This window comes from Grammomys surdaster, unplaced genomic scaffold (genome assembly GCF_004785775.1).
Source record: "Grammomys surdaster isolate TR1022 unplaced genomic scaffold, NIH_TR_1.0 125984, whole genome shotgun sequence".
In the NCBI taxonomy this organism is placed as follows: domain Eukaryota; kingdom Metazoa; phylum Chordata; class Mammalia; order Rodentia; family Muridae; genus Grammomys; species Grammomys surdaster.
This window is the reverse complement of record NW_021620800.1, coordinates 2,839,070-2,859,446: the sequence shown is the minus strand read 5'-3', so window position 1 is coordinate 2,859,446 and position 20,377 is coordinate 2,839,070. Positions and strand designations below refer to the sequence as shown.

General features: G+C 43.2%; 1 protein-coding gene across 1 annotated transcript in view; it reads right to left on the bottom strand.

The window, feature by feature from the left end:
* Tdrd12 (tudor domain containing 12) overlaps positions 1-20,377 on the bottom strand; it is a 71,210-nt gene that overhangs the window by 6,765 nt on the left and 44,068 nt on the right. Inside the window, exons 13-25 of the mRNA XM_028754204.1 lie at positions 16,821-17,006; positions 15,023-15,179; positions 14,459-14,586; positions 13,366-13,557; positions 12,940-13,068; positions 12,165-12,282; positions 11,330-11,469; positions 10,974-11,194; positions 8,771-8,870; positions 6,032-6,219; positions 5,146-5,356; positions 3,051-3,143; positions 974-1,146 (exon numbers count right to left, since the gene is read on the bottom strand). Of these exons, the coding sequence (XP_028610037.1) occupies positions 974-1,146; positions 3,051-3,143; positions 5,146-5,356; positions 6,032-6,219; positions 8,771-8,870; positions 10,974-11,194; positions 11,330-11,469; positions 12,165-12,282; positions 12,940-13,068; positions 13,366-13,557; positions 14,459-14,586; positions 15,023-15,179; positions 16,821-17,006 (2,036 nt within the window). The remainder of the gene's footprint in view (positions 1-973; positions 1,147-3,050; positions 3,144-5,145; positions 5,357-6,031; positions 6,220-8,770; positions 8,871-10,973; positions 11,195-11,329; positions 11,470-12,164; positions 12,283-12,939; positions 13,069-13,365; positions 13,558-14,458; positions 14,587-15,022; positions 15,180-16,820; positions 17,007-20,377) is intronic.

The following is a 20,377-nucleotide window of genomic DNA, read 5'->3' as shown; positions in this document are numbered from 1 at the left end:
AAAACTGGTCGTCAGCCACATCTGTGACACACCTCAACAGCAGCCAAGCCATGCAACCAACAGTTGCCCATCAGTAGGATACAGAAGATGTGGAGTTTTTCTCTTCTGTAAAACTTGAAATCATGTCATTTACAGGAAAATAGAACTGAAAATAACTGTATTAAGTGAAATAAGCCAGACTTAGACAAATATTGCATCTTTACTTTCACATGTAGAATCTAGATTTTTAAAAAGATGCCAGAGTAGAAAAGGACTATCTGGGGGAAGGAGATGGGTGAGAGACAAGGGGCAGAAGTGATAGAAGACCATGGAGACACAGTCCAAGAGCACCGTGTGCATGTGTCAAAGTGTCATGATGAAAGCCATCACTTCCTGCACTCATGAAGAAGAAAAGCTGGGGCAGGGGCAGTAAGCACAGCTCCCTTCCGCCCGCCAGAAGCCATCAAGAAGCACAGCAGCAGATGTGCAGGGGAGGGTACGTGGAAGCCTCCCTCACCAGCAGCACACAGAACGAGCTTGAGGTCATACTTAAATCAACAGCTCCACACACAGCATAAATGAACTGTATGCTCAGTGTACAATAACGTAGCAGAAATGGAGCAGGAAAGCCATGTGTTTTCCACTCAAATGAAGTGCACAGCCAGGGAGCCCCAACTCTTCTCTCCCCTAGTGTCCCCAGTATACGGCACTTTGAGTACACCCGAGTGTACTATCAAACTGCACACTGTGTCATCTGCAAATGAGAGGTCAACAAAAGTCCCTCCTGTAAAAGAAATAATTAAACAACATGTCTGTGGCTTGCTTCTCTTGTTCCAGCAACACCAGAGGGTGAGGTGTGTGGGACAGCAGAACGCACTGAACCCTGGAAGCCCTTAACGCTGAGTGTTAGAGCACAGAGATCCCTCAAGCTTAACCCTTGTTAGGTTTCATACAACCAAACAGCTTTTCCAAAAGGAGACAGAAATGCACTTACGAGGTCTGGCTCAGAAGATCCTCAAAGGCTGGCAGTTTAGCTTCTTTGTATAGTTTTTTCAGTTGTTCTAGGTGTTCTGAATTATCAATACCCATTCCCATGGACAAAATTTCAGCTCGAACATTATAATCAATGATAGAAGTTTTTAAATTTGAAAGTTTTGTAACATGTACCTTCAACCAAAGGGGGGGAGAAGTAACATTTGTAAGAGTCACATTCTGAATCTTGACTGGGTCACGAGCACTCTCTCAGCCTCTTGTCCTCCTAGATGCACTTGGATACATGTTTCAGTATGCAAGGCTTCCTGCAGCAGTCAGATATTTTATCACTGAGGTGATGGAAGAATCCTCTCAAGACTCACCCCATACTGCAGGTTTCTGCGTTATGGGCAGAACTGTGGTGTAATACCTTAGTGGGCAGCAATCTAGAAGGCTGTAACCAGATACAAACTCTTGGTGCTTTCTTCCTTCCCTTTGGCCTCCTCAACAAGGCTCAGATTCCTCATGTGCCTTGAAAGGACTCGCCATGCCAAGGCTTCGAGTCCTGTGTTCTACACTATTTTATCTACTTGTCTTTTCTCCAGCCAAAGCATTTCAAGTTATGCAACTTAAGGAAGACTTGCTATGAAAACGCACAACAGTGGGATTCCTGTGTAGAGAGGTGTGGACAGAGGTCAGGCCCTCTCTTCTGTGGAGGGACAGGGACGGGGACGGGGACAGGCTGGCCTGCTGAGCAGACACTCCAATTGAGGGATGCACAGAAGAGTCTACCTTCACTCAGAGTGGTGGGGAGGGTGTTGCTCTGGGGAGATGAGCTGGGGTGTGCTCCCCTTTGGTATGTCAGTAGACACCGACAGTCACCTTACAGCTGTGGAAACATGTTTTCAAGTGGGTTTTCTTTTTTGTTTCTTCTCTAGAAACATTTATTTTATGTGTATGGATGCTCTGCTCACATGTACATCTGTGCATCATACATGTGCCTGGTGCCTGCAGAGGCCAGAAGAGAGCATGAGACACTTGTGAGCTACCAGATGGGTGCTGGGAATACAACCCTCCAGAAGAACAAAAACAAACCACAAAACCATTGCTTAATAAAGTTTCCTTTTTTTTTCCTAACAAAACAAAACAAAACAAAACAACCCTATAATCCTGACTGCGACAACACTACTTTAGAGTCCTAAATCTCTCTACTTACCTGCTCTAGTAACTGATATTTTTCTTTCCTAAAATGAACTTTTCTCTAATTCATAAATCTTATAATTAACTCCCCCACTTTAATGTGTTAAAGCTTTCCCAATCTTATGAAATTTATTTTCAACAGATGGGAATTGAATTTCTTTAAATATTTTAAGTAATCAAAACAAGTAAGGTTTGTCTAATGCAGCAGAACTGTGAAGAATTCATGAAGTGCAAACGAAAAGGGACAGCGTCAGCAAAGACAGACAGGCCTCTAAGCCACATGTCACTGGGTCACACTTTCTTTTACATGTTGGCACCACAGGGTCTTTGTTTTCCACATGTGGGACATGGGTGCCCACAGTATGGCCTTAGCACATAGTGGAGGCTCAACAAATGCATGGTGAAGCAATGGGACAGAAGTAGTGAACAGAGGAACGACTCTGAGTGCCAAGAACCAGACTCCTCCTTAGTGACTGCCCCGAGTGCCCCAGGGCTTCAGGATCCAGCTGCAGACTCTGATCCGTGACCACTCAGACAGGCTGGGGAGTAGGCTCAGAATCCAATGTAATCATCTGCGACTTATAATTCAAAGGGTAAAATGAAGCACCACTGTAAATATTGGGGAGAATGCCACGTGCAGTAAGGAAAGGTTCATGAACTTAAGTTACGGTACAGATGAGCATTACACACAATGCCCACAGGCACTGTCACCATGAAAAAATATCTCACCACACAAAAACAAAACCCATACCAAACCCATGACCCAAATAACAGGAAAAACATCTCCACTATCACAGATCCTCAAAGAAATCTCCATTTCTAACAACAAACTAGAATCCTTTCCATCATGTCTGGGGCCATACAAGCAGCTTTCTTTCAAAGAATACCCAGACACTTACCATTGGATCAATCCAAAGGGTATTTCCCAAAGCCAGTACCACTTTGGCATCATGCATTTTCCCAACAATTTTATGATGAATGTATCTAGTAACCTGAAAGAAAAAAGTCCCTTTGTTATTCAACTGAGGCTTCAGGCAAACACCTTTCCCTACACATGCCATATGGCACACAGGGCATCGTCCATACTGCACCTGCTTCTCACAGAAGCTCTGTGAGGTCAGCCTCCCTTCTTACCAAAGGTGAAGCAGAGTCAACAGAGCAGGTGTGCAAAGGTGCAGGGACATGCCCAAGACCTCACGTGACTCTGACAACAGGAGCTGGTCTGTGCCTTTGGACCTGTGATGCTGTTTCTCACTACGGAGGGTGGACCCATCTCCTCTACCATCCTTCAGCAGTTAACACTTTCCTCTCAGACAAAATCCAGGTTATTTCTCATGCTATTTTAATCCCTATAAAGCAGGACAGGAGAGAGTTGGCCCTTGTCCTGAGATGGTTTCAATGCCCCTGGGACAATGAGTGAATTGGGAACAACACACAGGAGAGCTCATCCTATGTGCTGTCTAGTTTTATATCAGTTTGACACAAGCTAAGTTATCTGAAAGGAGATTGAGATGCCTCCATTAAGATCTGCCCACAAGGCATTTTTAAAATTAGGATTGATGAATTAGGATTGATGAGGGAGGCTCAGGCCATTGTGGGTGGGGCCATCCCCAGGCTGGTGGTCCAGGGTTCTATAAGAAAGCAGGCTGACAAAGCCAGGGGAAGCAAGCCAGTAAGCAGAAGCCCTCCATGGCTTCTGCATCAGCTCCTGCCTCCAGGTTCCTGCCCTGCTCCCTTCAGTGATGGGCTACAGTGTAGAAGTTGAACCAAATAAACCCTTTCCTCCAAAACTTGCTTTTGGTCATGGTGTTTCATCATAGCAATTGTAACCCTAACCAGGACCCCTCATTTCTACAGAAGGCTGTCCCTTCATTGAGACTCTTGGTCAAACCATCTTTACAGACCAAGGTTTCACAAAGGACAAAGACTATGACCTTCTTCCTGATGGTGCAGAACTCGGCATGGCCTCTAACATCCAATGGACATTCAGCAAATTCTTATTAGAACAAAAGAAGAAGATTTCCAGGTGGAAAAGGCTGTTATTAATTAAACTTACATCTTCAAGGTTGCATCTGAATTGCCGCTGACTCACGGCCTAGGGCGTTCAGTCTTGTTTAAAACACAGCCATGTTTAAGTTGCATCACAACTGTGGGTCTCATCTCCCATGACCAGCTCGCATACATTTAACCTTCTAGAATCAAGTGCTCTATCATAAACGGAACTCGTTGCTTTGGCAATAAATGGGACTGTCTATCAGTCCCAAACCTATCTCAGACTGCCATGTGACTCTGAGTGAAATGGTCTTTGGTGTGACATGGCTTGGAACCGGCATTTGTCTTTGCTGTTGGTCCCCTGACTGATGACATTCTTATGATTCCCCTGTATCTTTGTGACCTGTTCTGGCATGTTCCCCCTTGTCTCTCTGTCTCTGTCTCTTTCCCTCCCTCTCCCTCTCCCGCTCTCGCTCTCTCTCTCAATCCACGATCCCAATCCTGACAGAATCATTTGGCCTTTCCAGGGAAAGTCCATAACCTGTGCTCTATTTGCACAGGTACTCACATTATCTTCTTTTTCAAATTGGCCCCATGCTAAGACAGAACACTAATGACTAAGGCTACACTGCCAGGAGCCGTCGGTGCCTCCTGTGTGGGGCTAGAGCTCTCTTACAGTGGCACACAGTAACATTAAGGACCTCAGGAAATCATGCTTTTAATGACCTAAGATTGTGAGGCAAAGGCTTGAATTTAAGACTCTAATAAACATCTGGAGCTACAGTCCCAGTTACTTATGAGGCTGACCCAGAGGACTGTTTGAATCTAGGAGTTCAAGACTATCCCGGGGAGTTGGGGGGAGACTATCCTGGGCAATACAGTAAGACCCCATGTTAAAAACAAAAACCTCTCTACATATAGAAACTCAAACTAAGTAGCAATTCTTTGTACATTCTGGGTTAAATGTAAGTCAATAAAACATAAGAAGCTAAAGTAACCCACCTTTGGGTTCCATTCAATTTCACTGTCAGCTGGTTTAACCCTACAGACAATGAACTCCACAGCCTGAGGGGGCAGAGTGTGGAACTTCTCTGGGAGCAGCAGCAGCTGGTCTCTTGTGATGAGCTTGGTCCTGCCTTCATCTATGAATTTCACCAGGACACTCCCCAAGCCCCAGGTGTCTTCCTTTTGGCTCACCTCCAACACCTGAACTCTAAAGAACAGCAGGGTATCAGGGAATCCAAAAATGAAGCCTCCTTATTCTGCTATACTGCAGTTTCACTCTACAGTAGAGGAGTCCTTAACTGACAGACTGTCTAAAGCACACACAACCATAGAACAGGCAGCACTTCTGAACAGAATAAACCCTGTATCTGATACTGTAGCAAAAGCTAACAAGGAGAGAGACTCTGGGTTCTGAGAGGAGACTAAGAGTGCAGGCCACGTGCATTCAGAAAGGTAGGTGCAAATCAGCCATGGGTGGGGTGCTGGACACTAACTGTGCCATTCACGGAGCTGGTCTTAGACAACGTCCTCAACCAGGCCATGGTCCCGCTTGCTTTCCTGTAGAGTAAAAGCAGTGCCTCTTTTATAGGAATCTGAGAGAAATTCAGTGAGTTGCAAGGAGTGTGTGTGCTACACAGTGATGGACCAATAACTAAGTATTTGGAGTAATATGGCTGTACTCTGTACTCAGGAGTTAACAGGGTCTCCTATGCACATTTGTACCGGAAGTTTTGAGTGCAGTGTACAAGCACCACCTTCCTGGGGGGTGGCCAGGCTCAAGGTTCATACACTCACATAACAGATACTGGAGAGAATAAGCATCCAACACTACTTAAATTATTCACGCCTCACAACTGTAGAGAGGAGATTACAGATAATTTACCTCTGGAAAAGTGTTTTTTCTTCTAATCCATACAACCCCAAATTCTCCACCTTTTCAGCAGCTGTTTTATTACTGGGATCCTTAAAATATTCATTCATCTCTGCACTGAGAGTTTCATAAAGATCCACATGTTTATCAATTATACGACCAAAGTAATTGGTTGCATTTGAAATGTAAAAAGGTATTACCTGAAATACACACAATGAACACATGTAAAAGACAATGAAATAAAACCCACGTAAAGGGACAGCTGCAGAAATCAGCAAATGCACTAGGAACCTAAAGTGTGCACAAAAGACAGAAGAACAAGCAGGAAGCAGGCTGAACACTGGACCAACACAAGAGAAATACCATACGCACAAAAAAAATCATGTATCATTTTAAACTTAACAGAAGATATTTTAGAGAAAATTCCATCTTTCAAAAACTTCATCTTAGTGCCCAAAAGATGGCTCAGCTAGTGGAGGCACTTGCACACAGCCCTGAAGGCCCGAGTTGGATCCTTGGATTCTAGAGCCTACAAAGGGGATAGAGAGAATGACCTTTGACCTCTGACCTGTACTTGTGCATTCACATGCATATATATAATAAATAAATAAAACACTTTTAGTGATGTTCACTTTTAGTTTAGTCCTTTGTTCACTTTTTAATTGAAATTATTATACACAGACTTAAAAACTGCCTGTATACACGTACAGGTAATGTGTTGAACGGATCACCTCACACACATGCCGATTCCCGCCCACCCTTCCTTGCCCTCTTCCTTCCTGTTTATCCTCTTTGTTACCTTAGACAATTCCACTGCTATTCTTTTTTTTGTTTTTTTTTTGTTTTTTGTTTTTTGTTTTTCGAGACAGGGTTTCTCTGTGTAGCCCTGGCTGTCCTGGAACTCACTCTGTAGATCAGGCTGGCCTCGAACTCAGAAATCCTCCTGCCTCTGCCTCCCAAGTGCTGGGATCAAAGGCGTGCGCCACCACCGGCCGGCTTCCACTGCTATTTTTATCTAATGTACACACTCATGATTTTATGTGACTATATAATATCAATAGGGAAAATGCATGGTAATTCACTTAGTGTGACCATCTCCCAGAACATCCATTTTCCTGCAAAACACAGAACCTTATATTCTTCTTTATGGCCAAAAAACATTCTATAACTAAGACTGTTGATAAAAATTCTCCCATAGCAGCATGCATAAAACCTCCTGACACTATGGAAGCTGGCCAGCATGGGAGTTCCAGGCTAACCAGAGTTGCTCAGTGAGACCTTATCTAATGAAACAATAATTGAAAGATTATTATTTTATATAAAATAATAAGCTGATATGTATTGGGGTCACATATTCAGCATTAAGGGGAAGCAGGTTCAACAGGCTCTAGAATCACTCCTCAGCACTGTCCCCCAGAAAATACCAACATAAATCTGAATTACGAAAACTTAAAAATAAGCTGACAAAATTAGAAATTAAAGAAAAAAAAAAGCATGTCAATAATGAAACTATGTGAGATTGAAATGGTGGCCCCCTCAAAAAGGTACATACATATCCTGATCAGTAAGGCTGGATCAACAAGATGCCTAATGCGTGAAAACCCTTGCCCTCGAAGCCTGCAGGCTCAGTGTGAGACCAAGTTTACATTAGGAAGACACATGTGGCGGTGTGCACATAGATCAAGGTGGAGGTACAACAGGAACGTTGGCACTCGCTAGCCTGGAGCCAACAAGACAGAAACAAGAGTGTCCCTGCCTCAACAAGGCAAAAAGCTATCCTTTAACCTCTACATGCAAACTCTGGCTTTTTTTTTTCCATGTCTCATATGGATGGTACACACACACTCACACACACAAATATATAAAAAATGTAAATACATTCTAACATCCAAAGTCACTATGAGCATGACTTTATTTGGAAAAACAGTCTTTGCAAAAACCACTAAGTATCTCCACAAGAGGATGCATGCAATTTTGCTTTACATTAGAGGAATCTTTAAATGGCAGCCTATTTAAAGCACATGTAAGCATGTAGCAGGCAGTACTTCTGAATACAACAAATATTCTAGGAGGGGCAGCTTTAGACTAATGGTTGGGCCTTCCGCACAGTGACAAGCACTTTTTTATTTTTAATAGGGAAAAAGAGAGAAGAGGAGAGGCCTACTTGAGAAAGAAGCAGTACCCTAAAGAAGCAGACAAAGGGAGACGCAGTTCCGAACCAAGACACGTCCAACTGGAAGGTTCCTGGAGTTAGGAGAAGGCAGCAAGGCTGGGAGAGACAACACAGACCAGGAATGACTGTCCTCCATGGCTGGAGCCTTGTCCATGCTGGACATAAACTGAGATCAGAGCTCTGTGTGAGTTGCCACTGCAGTGCTTTGTTACAGCAACTCTAGGATGCTAACACAACAGACAGTCCTTAATTGTTTCTGATGCTTTAAAAACAGTTTGTTTTCTCTAAGAGCAAAGCCCCTGCAGATCCACCACGCCTCAGTGGAGGGCTAGCTAGCTACACATCCAAAACTATGTGGGCAGCACAAACTGGACTCTACAGCTTCATGTTTCAAAGAGGACACCATGTCAGGTGGGTAGGGGGTGGAGCTGGGAGGAGGTGGAGGAGTGCGATAAATATGATCAAAACATGTTCTATAAAACTCTCAATAAAACTAATTAAAAATTATAACAAAAATTTTCATGAAAATGACGGTTAATACTGTTAAACAGTAGGCAAAAGAGATTAGCAGAACTTACCCTAATGTGTCCAAACACTGGTCGAGTTTCATGGGATAATTTCCTTGGGATGTCCAATTCTGGATTAATGTGGTGCCGGTCAGGACAGATCCTTTTGTCTCTGGAAAAAAAAGGACTGGATTTTAAAACAAGAAGAAAATACGCTACACAAAGTGTTAATGTAGTGGGTTGGTCTGATGCTGCCTGTATGTAGAATACTGCTTTAGCATGTATTCTAATGCTAAAGAAATACTGTCTTCTCAAGATGTGGTGGCCCCCAACAAGAAGCAGATCCTTATCTACACTAAGTGATGCGGTCTGAACCTTCTCTCCAATTTAACTGGTCAATAAAAGGCTAGAGCCTGTGATTGGGCAGTGGAGGGAGAGAGGTGGGGCTGGAGGATCATGTGAAGGGGTTGCAGGGGTAAGGAGATGGGGTGGGGGAGGAGGAGGAGGAGGAGGAGAGGAGAGGAGAGGAGGAAGAGGAAGAGGGAAGATTATATATATATATATAGACACATATATACACATACACACATATACACACACATATATATATATATATATATTAGAGAGGGGGGCAGCAGCTATGAGGGGAGAAACAGCAAGTAACAAGGGACTTTATAGCTAGAGAAAAAGTTAGTATAGCTCCAAATCTGCTCAAGGGAAGCTTATGGTTTGTAAATGAAATACTTAGCTTGTATGTATTTTATATGGGCTAGCTAGGATTCTAAATTCATCCATTGTGTTAAGACACTTCCAGGAAACTGACCTGCAGCTACAATCAGAAAAGTCTTATTGCAAACTTTTAGATGCCAAGCAGCTAAAGACTGAAGAGGGCACTAACAGTGCAAATGTAAGAAGAGCTCCACTCTTTAACCAACCCTGGATGAACTCAAACAACAGAGCTCTTTATTATTCCTTGAGACATTTTTTAATTTCTTAATTTTGTGATTTTATGTGTATGGATGTTTTGCCTGCATATATGTCTATGCACACATGTATGCCTACTGCCCAAAATGGCCAGAAGAGGGCACTGGATACTGTGAAACTGTAGTAACAGATGAGTGTGAGCTGTCACTGGGGCGCTAAGAATCCAACCTGAGTCCTCAGGAAAAATAGTCAGTGCTCTTAACTGCTGGGCCATCTCTCCAGCCCCTCAAGACACATCATCATAATCTACAACAAAGACCAATTAACCTCTAAGATAAAGCCTCTCCTTCACTATGTCACTCAAAACAGTGCACATATATTCCCTAAAAAACCATGCAAGAGAACATTCAGACCAGCACAGTACATAACAGCCCCAACTGCAAACTGCCACAGGCTCATTAACTAAAAGTGGATACACACATGGCAATATAGTCACAGAACAGATTATAAAGCCGCAAAATAAAAATGTAGATAAATTGAAATAAACCTTTTCCTCTCTAAGTTGCTTTTGATCAGAATATTTTATAATGCCAACAGAAAAGCAAACTAACACAATCAGTACTCATCAATAAATTAATGTTAAAAGAAAATAGGGTGCACTCACAGTGCTGCAACATTCAGCTATGGAGAAGAATGAGGTCCTATCATTTGAAGCAAATGGAGGAAATAAGTAAAACAAATCAGTCACAGAAAAACAAGTAGTACATGCTTCTTTTGTGTAGAAACTTAAAAATCAAGCACATCACAAAGTAGAACTGAGGGCTGGAGAGATGACTCAGGGGTTAAGAGCACTGACTGCTCTTCCAGAGGTCCTGAGTTCAGTTCCCAGCAACCACATGGTAACTCACAACCACCTGTAATGGGATCTGATGCCCTGTTCTGGTGTGTCTGAATATAGCAACAGTGTACTCACATACATAAAATAAATAAATCTTAAAAAAAAAAGAGAGAGTCGAACTGTGATCGCTACAAACTGGAAAGGGTATGAGGGAGGTTAGGGGAATGAGGCTGGACTTGGCAGTGCACTGTATGTACCTGTATGGAACTATTATTCTGAATTCCACTGATATGTATAATGTGTCATTTAAACAACCCCAAAGCTTGCCAGTGCTAATAGCTACAACTCGGTAGTCATTTTTGGAAGACCATGTGGGGACCTCTGGGTGCTCCTTTTGCATTGAGCGGGCTGACACAGGGAAACAGGTGTGTGATAGTTTCATCAAGGAACAAGTTTATTACCTATAAATTTCAATGCATGGCACTACTCAATTTAAAAAAAGCACTGGCTTACTTGCAAAAGCCAAAAGCTTTAAGATATGGACAAAGAGGTCTTCGGGCCTTCTTATCTTCTTTGGCTTCCAGGACCCCTGCAGTAAACTCATAGAGCTCTGATGGAATTTTGGCATCTGCTCGTTCCAAGTATCTCAGGACACCCACAGCATGGCTTGCATTCCTCTCCGTCAGCAGCAAGACAGATTTAGTTTTCTTATCTCCCTGCTCTGCAGGTGAACCCTTAAAATTGGGGGTAAAAGAGTCAGATCAATCTGTACCAATCTGTTCTCATTCAATAAAGCTCTATAGGGTCTGAATTTGCCAGTACATACACACACACAGTGAAACAAGAAATATAATAAAAATTGGTCAAACCTGTTCAGTTAAACTCTGAAAATTATCAGACATGCAATACAGGCGTCCACCAAATATTTTTGGTGAGGAAGGAAAGCTGAAGTGAACTACACATGTGGCATCGGTGATGGCCAGGAGTGGTATGCAGTCGTCTGTTAAGGCTGGAGAAAAAAATTCCCATAAGGTCTCATTAAATGGGTGTTTCTGCATGAACTCTGATAAACAGGCCCAATACCCACACTGTACTGCATTTCTGTACTACATTTTGCTTCCTTACTTGAGGTACAGAGGACTAAGCCAGACCTCATACCTGCTAGGCAAAAGCTCAACCATTAAGCTACACCCACAGCCTGTACCATACTTTTAATATGCAAAGTACCATCTTTCTCACACCACCCTCCCCAGCCCCAGCCCCAGCCCCAAATGCCACAGTAATGCATTGATAAAACTCCAGGGGACAGTGATCTCTCTTTTAGCTTGAAAAATCCCTTCCTCTAGTGTAAGTCAGGCTGCCCATGGAGTTTTCCCTTGCTCTGTACATCTTTACCTTTATATTTCTGTTGTCAACCTTAATATCATTACAGATGTGTGCATGGATGGATGAATGGATGGACAAACAGACAGATACACAGATCAACACAGACTTTCTACATAGGGGAACTCAAATAGGAAGAACTGTGCCTGCTAAGCTGAGATCCCTGGGGTGCCTAGAATTGCTTTTTAAGAAGGAGACTAATTTTCATTTTAGATTGAATTCTGAAACCTTAAAAATCATTAGATGGCTGAAGATGAGAAATATAAATGAAGAAGTGATCCTACTGCTCAGCCTTGTGTAAACAGAAATTGAAGTACTTACTTAACACAATGTGGGAGCCAGAACTTAACTTCTTCTTCCACTGTTCCAAAATACTTTTTAAATTAAAAGCCATTTCTTTATGCATTTTCAAACAAAATATTGAATTGCTTTCTACTACCTAAAGATGAAATCAAAGCCATCAGTTCACCATCATGCCCATGAAAGCTCAGCCAATGGTTCTACTGGTAACTACCAGTGTCAAGTTTGAATAAGCAGCAAGAGTATAAACCATCCCCAAGGCTGTACAGGTTTCATCTAAAGATCTGCTTTAAGTGAAACATTATTTGCAAAACTATTTCTCTTTTAGGTAACATGACTGACTGTGCAATGTATGTGTGTGTGTGTATCTATATCAGATATGCATGCTACCCTTAATAAGGCCTTTTAAGCTGTATGCTGTAGCTTATTATGATGGAAAGAAAGACATGGTGCTGAGTTTTTCTTTGTACTTGGCCTTGTTTCTAAACTTTAGGACGAATGTTTATAGAATTAGATTAAATAGGATAGATATTATAACAATGTGTTTGGCTCTTTTTTGTCTATGATGTAGACGATCATCTTGGTTTTCTTATGAGTATTGACACTAACATGTTTTCACCAACCAAAGCTTGCACACTTCACCTGACACGGCCACACGGCGCTGCTGCTCCTCCTCCAGAGCCTGGGCTACACTGTGAGACTGCATCTCCCTAGCCCTCTCTGCACAATTCTCTCTAGCAGACTCTGCTCTGGCTCCCACAATGGTGGCACTGTCCCAGTGTGAGGACAGGCTTACCTTATACACGATCTCTGTCTCTGCTACAGAGCAGGTGAAGATCAAGGTCTTCTGGGCCTGACTTGGAACACAGTCGAGAACCTGGAGTAAAGTTGAGGTTTTCTCGCACTCCAGACACAGGTGCACTACCTGCTGATGAACACAGGACAGGTGGTTCCTGAGGAGTCAGACACTGCGGCTGCACTTCTCCCAGAGAGATTATACTTGTAACAGGAAAGAATGCAAAGGAAACAAATATAAATGTAACTCATGCTTACAAATTTCAGGATCATCTAACAGGCAGCATGAATACAACTTGCTCGTACTCAAGGGGCTGCTTTAAGTGAAACACTATTTGCAAAACTATTTCTCTTTTAGACAGCATGCACTGAGAGCATGTGTATACACGTGCCTATTTACTGATATACGCCAGCCCCTCCCCATCACCTGCTGGACATTGCCATAGAGGGCAGCCTCCTCAAGGGCGGTGATCACAACGTAGGGATCCTTCATGAACTCTCTGACTAGATGGTCTACGTGTCTGCTCCAGTGAACACCGACAGCTACAATCTGGTGTGGTGCAGACTCCCGCTCCTCCACTTCAACGTTTTTTTTAAAGTTATCTAATATGGCAAACATCTGAAAAATTGGTAAATTTAATCTTTGTTTCAGAATAGAGTAAAGGATTAGCTAGAACACAGAATTCAGGGACTGTCTATCTGATGTTTTTAGTGTGTTGAAAGACTTTCCAAAACTAAAAAGGAAAAAAACAACACTTTCAAAAGAAGAAAATGCATTGTTAATCAATAAACTCTGTAAAATTCTACTGGGATGCAATTAAGCCACAAACAGCATCTTGGTGTATAACGTTTGTGACAAGGGATTAGCATGCTCATATTAAAGACTTCAAAACTCACATAACCTCAAATAAAGACAACTAACCAGCACACAGACAATTAGACACGATGATCAATTTGCATTAATTTTCAATCTAACTAGCCAAGGAAACAGGAACTAAGCAAACAGGAACTGTTTACAAGATGGTATAGAAAACAAAGCAAAATACAAGGCAGACTCCAGTTTGTGCAGGGCAGTGTACATGGTGTGATGGCATGCTGCCAACAACAACAGACTGTCCACTGCTCAGACAGGCAACGATGCAAACCTGATCATCTAAGAACCAGCTTGGGAATGCGCTCCAAGACTTCAAAGGAGCCACACAGGCACTAAGAGACAAAGCCTGAGCTTTACCTGGGGCGACCATCACTCCCAAAAATATTGCTCTTGGTTAGCGTGTCAGTTCCTGATAAATGCTTCAAAAAACTCAGAGGATGTGGCTTAGCCGGAGAGCATTTCCCTAGCATGCATAAGGCACAGGTTTAAAATAAGTTGTTACAAGCAATAACAATCATGCCACAGAATAGTATAGCACTATTAACTACGAAGTTTACATTTTAAATCAGTGAAGAGCTAATTTCCGAAACATTCGAGCTATTATAATAGACAGCAGTGGACAGACACCCAGTGTGCTCCTACTCACTTGCTCATTAGCTTCAAAGAACAGGACGTGCACTTCATCCAGAACCAGGTGGCAGAGTCTAAGAAACAACAAGCTTCGGTAGGTCAGAAGTCTCAAAAGGCTGTGTGGCGTTGTGACAATCACATCACCTACATTTAGAAAAAACAATGAACATCTTTTAGGTTTTCTACATGCTTCTCCAATACTTCTTCACCGTGATTACACTTCCTTCTCAGCAGCTATTTCTCTACTGGGTGAGCAAGGCAAGCAAGCCCCTGTCCACCCTGCCTGAGCCTGCCATATCTGACCACACCCCCAGCTGCCACAGCTCTGCTTGCATGAAAGGCAGATCTCCTCAGCCCTGTGCTCAGCATCTGGCAGTGAATGTTCGGTGGCATATGACAACTGAAGGAAATCATGCAGTTTTCTCAGAAATGTGAGTCAAGACTGAACCTTCACCACTGATACCCATTGGTAACTAGGAAGTCAAGTCAGGGCCAATGGCTAGCAATCGAGGTCCCAACTACCTAGGCAAGCTCACTGACTTCTGCAAAGAAAACCAAACAGCTTGGAAAGGATGCTTACACCCCCTTGGAAGCTTCATATTTTTGGCTTCATCTTTGTGAAGTCCAATTGTTAATAACACAGGATGAAGAGGCCTGGAGGACATGCTATAGTCTCCCAATAACTCAAAAATAAACTGAGCCTTTTTCCACCCAGGACACACGATGACTGCAAGAGGCTGCAAAGACAAACAGATTCAGATGATTTTGGACAGTTGTTAGGAATCAAACATAGTATATGTGAAACACCCAGATCGTCTCCTGGCACAGAATAAGACTTTAGCTATCGTTATCATACAGATGGGCAAAGATATCCTTTTACTGGAGTGGATTTAGAAACACTGAACTAGTTCTTAAGCTGAGCTAGAGCACTCACTAAGTCTTTTAAACCTTAACGTACTCTTACAGGGTAGGGGCAATTATTCTTCATCCCACAGGGTAAGAGTCTGCGGAACAGAGGTGGAGTCGCTCCCCACGGCTGCACAGCTAATACATCAGCAACAAGCTAAGAACCCGGAAGTCTAGCTCCATTCCTGCTCCTAAGCACAAGGATGAATGGATGAGAAGCCATTGCCTCTTCCTCAGGAGACTGCCTTCTGAACTTGCTCTCAGTCAGTTCACACACTCCCCAGGAGGCCTGCCTGCCAACACTTAATGGGCACATGTTTCATTCTGACATGAGCCTAGTCTCTTCCTTCCTCTAGGAAGGTCCAGACAAGTGCCAACCTCTCCACAGGCCTGAAAGCAGGCTGTCCATGGAGGCAAGGAGAAAACAAGAGACACAGGAGTAGGGGCGCTGCCTCAGCACAAAGTGGCATTTCCACCATCAGCTGTGCTCAGCTACTTACAAACCTGATTCAGGGGTGTAACTGCACGCACTGAAGTCAATCCATAAACAGTGTAAATTCCAAAGATAAGTCATCATACTGCATGGTAGGATTAGGAAAAACAAACAAAACAACAAAAACACAAAACCCAGTATGCTTTTAAACCCTGAGCATGCATCCTTGCCACACATGCTCTATGGTACATGGTGGGACCTTCTATACTGCACCACACATGCTCTATGGTACATGGTGGGACCTTCTATACTGCATCTTTTGTGCCACGTTCTGGGATGGAAGTTTTGTAACAACTGTTCTCTAGAGAGCCAAAACCTAGCGAGGCACTACCCACGGCCAGTTTGTCCTTATGTCCCATTTCCCTCCTTTTTTATCCATGGAGAAAGATTATTAAACATCATGGTGTGCTATCAATCATAGCACAGAGAAGTACAACAGAAAGAGAACTTCTGATCACATACTCACCACTGGTCAGTTAAGCCGACAGCTTCCCATGCACCAATGTTCTCATGTGACACAGTAACAAGACATGGCCTGACCATCACATTCAGCTGGGGTGACAATTATATGGAGAATGCTAAGACTGTTGTGTAGACTCTGTATTCAACTCTAAAAACCACAACTAGGGCCCACGGATGGACCACAGGGAGAGTCACCGGGGACTTAGTGACACTGACAACACTGAGAAAGCAAAAGCTACTTTCTAATAGTCCAGGTTTGTCTGTTCAAACACAGTCATAATGTGTATTCAAGGCTGACCTCAAATCCACTATGTAGCCCAGGCTGGCCTCAAACTTGTAATCAATCCTATTGCCTCAGTGTCCCAAATACTGGGAAAATGGGCTCTAAGCCAGGTTAATTCCGCTTCTAGGTTAGTGGTTTGAAAATTTTTGAGTAGTATCTTTTTTTTTTAACCAAACAAATATAGATGTGTCATTTGAAAACATTTAATCCATTTCAAAATTATCTCCAACTTACTCCATTTCTACTCGGTAATGACTTGTAGCAGCCCCCCATCTGCAAAACTGTAAGCAGTGGTGGCAGGTACAACAAGGGGTCATTTCCACAGTGAGAAATGACAACCACATCACAGCCACGAGCAATAGGCGGCCAAGAGTAAGACGCAGTATGGCTGGGTCCTGGGAACTTGTTTCTCTGAAGAGCCTAAGGAGAAGACGATGGGGGGGGAGGGAAGGGGAAGAAAGAGACATAAATGACAAGGGAAACCTTCTGTCTCAGATCTCCATGCACCTCACTGTCACCCCCAGGACATACCCACATATGACTTATTCTGGTGCTCTCCCAAGACCTACCAGGAGTTCTGCATGGATGCTTCCCAAGTATCAAGTCCCTATTTTAAAACTATTAGTTTTCTGAAGCTATTAAAGGGTCTACTGAGTAACCAGCCCCAACCAGATGACGAAAGCACACTGCAACAAGAATGTGGCTTTGTCTCCTTGTCCTTTAATAATCTGCCAGTCCAACTGCCTCATTTGTAAAACTACTCCTAATTTGATTTTTGAGTCAGGATCTTGGCAGGATAGCCCCAGACTCTCTTTTTCCCCCACATGAATGGGTGTTCTGGCTTCATGTGTTGTTTGTGCACCATGTCATGCCAGAAGAGGGCCACGAGATTCAATAGAATTGGACAGACAATTCTGAGCCACCATGTGGGTGCTGAGAACCAAACTCAGGCTTCTGCAAGAGCAGTATGTGCTCTCAACAATCGAGCCATCTCTGCAGCCCCAAACTCTTGATCTTCTTGCCACAGCTTCCCAGGTGCTGGGATTACAGACACATGCCACCTTAGCCACCTTAACCTTTTAAAAAACACATGCTTTTATTGGCATATTATTCTCTTCACCTATCAATAAAACCAGAATGTTTCAGAAGTCTAAGATCACAAGTACAATTTCCCAAAAGGTATTGAGTTTTCTGTGCTACTACCCTCCTTCCCAAAGCCCGGAGCTTCCAGCTGAGCTGAAGGGCCACATGGCAGCTTGCTCCTTTGCCTGCAGCTCACGTGATCTTCATTCTTGACACTCCGGTGGAGAAGAGACTTCAGTAGTTTCTGGACATGAGGTAGAGGAAGTACATTTTCTTGAGATTTTAAAAACCTGAAAACCTATTTCTACCCACATAGCTTACTGAGAACTCAAGTTTAGACATGTCTGTAGGGCTGGAATGACTAAAGGCTCAAGTCCAAGGTCCCTAGAGCAGCTGGGTACAAGCCTGAGGTCATTCTAAAACCTGACCTCTGGTGAGATCACTTCTTCCATAGCAACTTTCATGACCTCTGTATCTGAGTTTGAATAGGTCAAAGCCATGTGCTCATCTGAAGTCTGTACATCTGTGCTAGTTAGGGACTCACTGTCAACATGGGAAGTCATGTCACTCGGGTCCACAACATGTTCGATGTCCCTCCTCAGAGAACCTCCTGCTCTCTTTTCTAGCAATCTGATTGTTCAGACCTCAAGGTAAACCCGAGACCTTGTTCTACCTTCACCTTTGTTCTTTCCATTCACTTGCACTTTATACCTCACACTCACTGCTTATCAAGATGTGTTTGTTACTTCCTCACTCTTTGGTTTCTGAATGTTCCTGTCCTTCAACTTTGGGTGTGTTGAGAGGGTTTCGTGTAACTCAGTCCGTGAATTATTCTTCCTGAGACTGCAGGTATAAACTCTTATCAGTACTCCGTTTCATGTCTAGGTCCGGTCCTTTTCTTCTTGTACACTAGGCCGTGAATCCACAGGGAACAGATCCAGCAGCTCAGCTCTGTTAGCGCTTATAAAGTATTTTTCTGGCTGGACCAGCTGGAGCCCCAACTGAACCCAGATATACTCATTTTTGGCTTCCTTTCCCCCACATTTTCTTGTGTTAAATCAAGATATATGCTCAGTCTCTTGATATGAACTGTGCTTCTTTACAACACTGCTAACAGCATGCAGAATGGTTTGCTGTGGTTAATATCCATGGATCATTCCTTTTTGAACAGTACCCCTTCCCTTGACACCTTCAACATACGCCTTCTTGTAGATTTGGGTAGATGTGGTCACAGCACAGCTGCTTTCTTCCTCGAGGCCTGGAGAACATCGGTGAGTAACAGCTTCACTTGAAGGGCTAGGGACACATTAAGCAAGCAAGGGTTCCTCCTCTCCCTTTGTGTTTGTCACTCAGGGTCAATTGTGGCAAGATCCTAGCCCAGCTGAAAAGAAGTCCCTGCACCCAAAAAAGCAGAAACACAAACAAAAACTTTGTTACTGTTTGGATGCAATATCTTCTTGTATCTCTGCCAGTAGTTTCTTTGTTAGAAATCAAGTCTCATTATGCTGCTCATGCTGACTCCAAAATCCTCAGCTCAAGTGACCCTCGTGTCTCAGCCTCTGGAGTTGCTGGGAGTGCAGGCCCATAACACTGCACCCACTTTCTAGCAGTCTCTGCTGCCTGCACAGAGTTTGGCTTGGTTCTCCTTTTTTAGGTGAAGGGTTATCTTCAAAATGTTTACAGTCAGCACTTTGTTCACAGTGAAGAGAGACACTGCCCCATCAAGCAGCTCAGACAGTGAGGCAAAACTTGCCATCATGGATCCTAACACTGCAGGAAGACGGTGGCAGGCAGGCATTTTGACTGGGACACTTTTAAACAGTATCATGAAATGCTCTCCAGAAAGTGACTCTAGTTATCCACCACTTAGAATAATACACACACTGGTAGGGCACAATCAAGAAACACACTTGAAAAAACAAAACAAAACAAAACAAAACAAAACAAAACAAAACAAAACAAAACAAAACAAAAGGCTTTTAATCCCAACATTTTAGAGACAGAGGCTAGAGGATCTCTGTGAGTTCCAGGCCAGCCTGGTTTACAAAGTGAGTTCCAGGACAACCAGGGACACACAGAGAAACCATCTTCAGAAACAAACAACCCCGCGCCGCGGCCCCCCCAGGGACAGAAGTCAATCAATAAGCAGACTGTGCCTCGCTTGCCCTATTAAGCCAGCCGTTCTGTACCTATCCACTACCTTCTTACATCCTGTAAAATCTCTTCCCTACTTAAGACCTCACAGCCTCCTCTCATTCTGTCCATCCATGTGGTTTGACTTTCTATTATTAGAAAACAAATTTGAGCCTTTTCTTTAAAATCAGGAAGGTAACATAAGTATGTCAACTGATTTACCAAGAGAAATCTCTAAGTTATAATGGAATTTTGAAAAGGATGGGCAAACAACCAACTATCACAACTGTCCTAGAAATGTGTTCTAACCCCCTCCAAAAGCCCATCTGAAAATTTACATCAGAAAAGCTTGGTAGTGGTCACATACTCCTTTAGTCCCAGCACTCAGGATGCAGAGGCAGGCAGTTCTAAGTTCAGGCCAGCCTGGTATACAGAGTGAGTTCCAGAAGAGTCAGGGCTACACAGAGAAACTGTGTCAAAAAAAAAAAAAAAAAGGAAGGAAGGAAAGAAGGAAGGAAGGAAAGAAGGAAGGAAGGAAGGGAAGAAAAAGAAGAAAACATACTTCAGAACAGGAC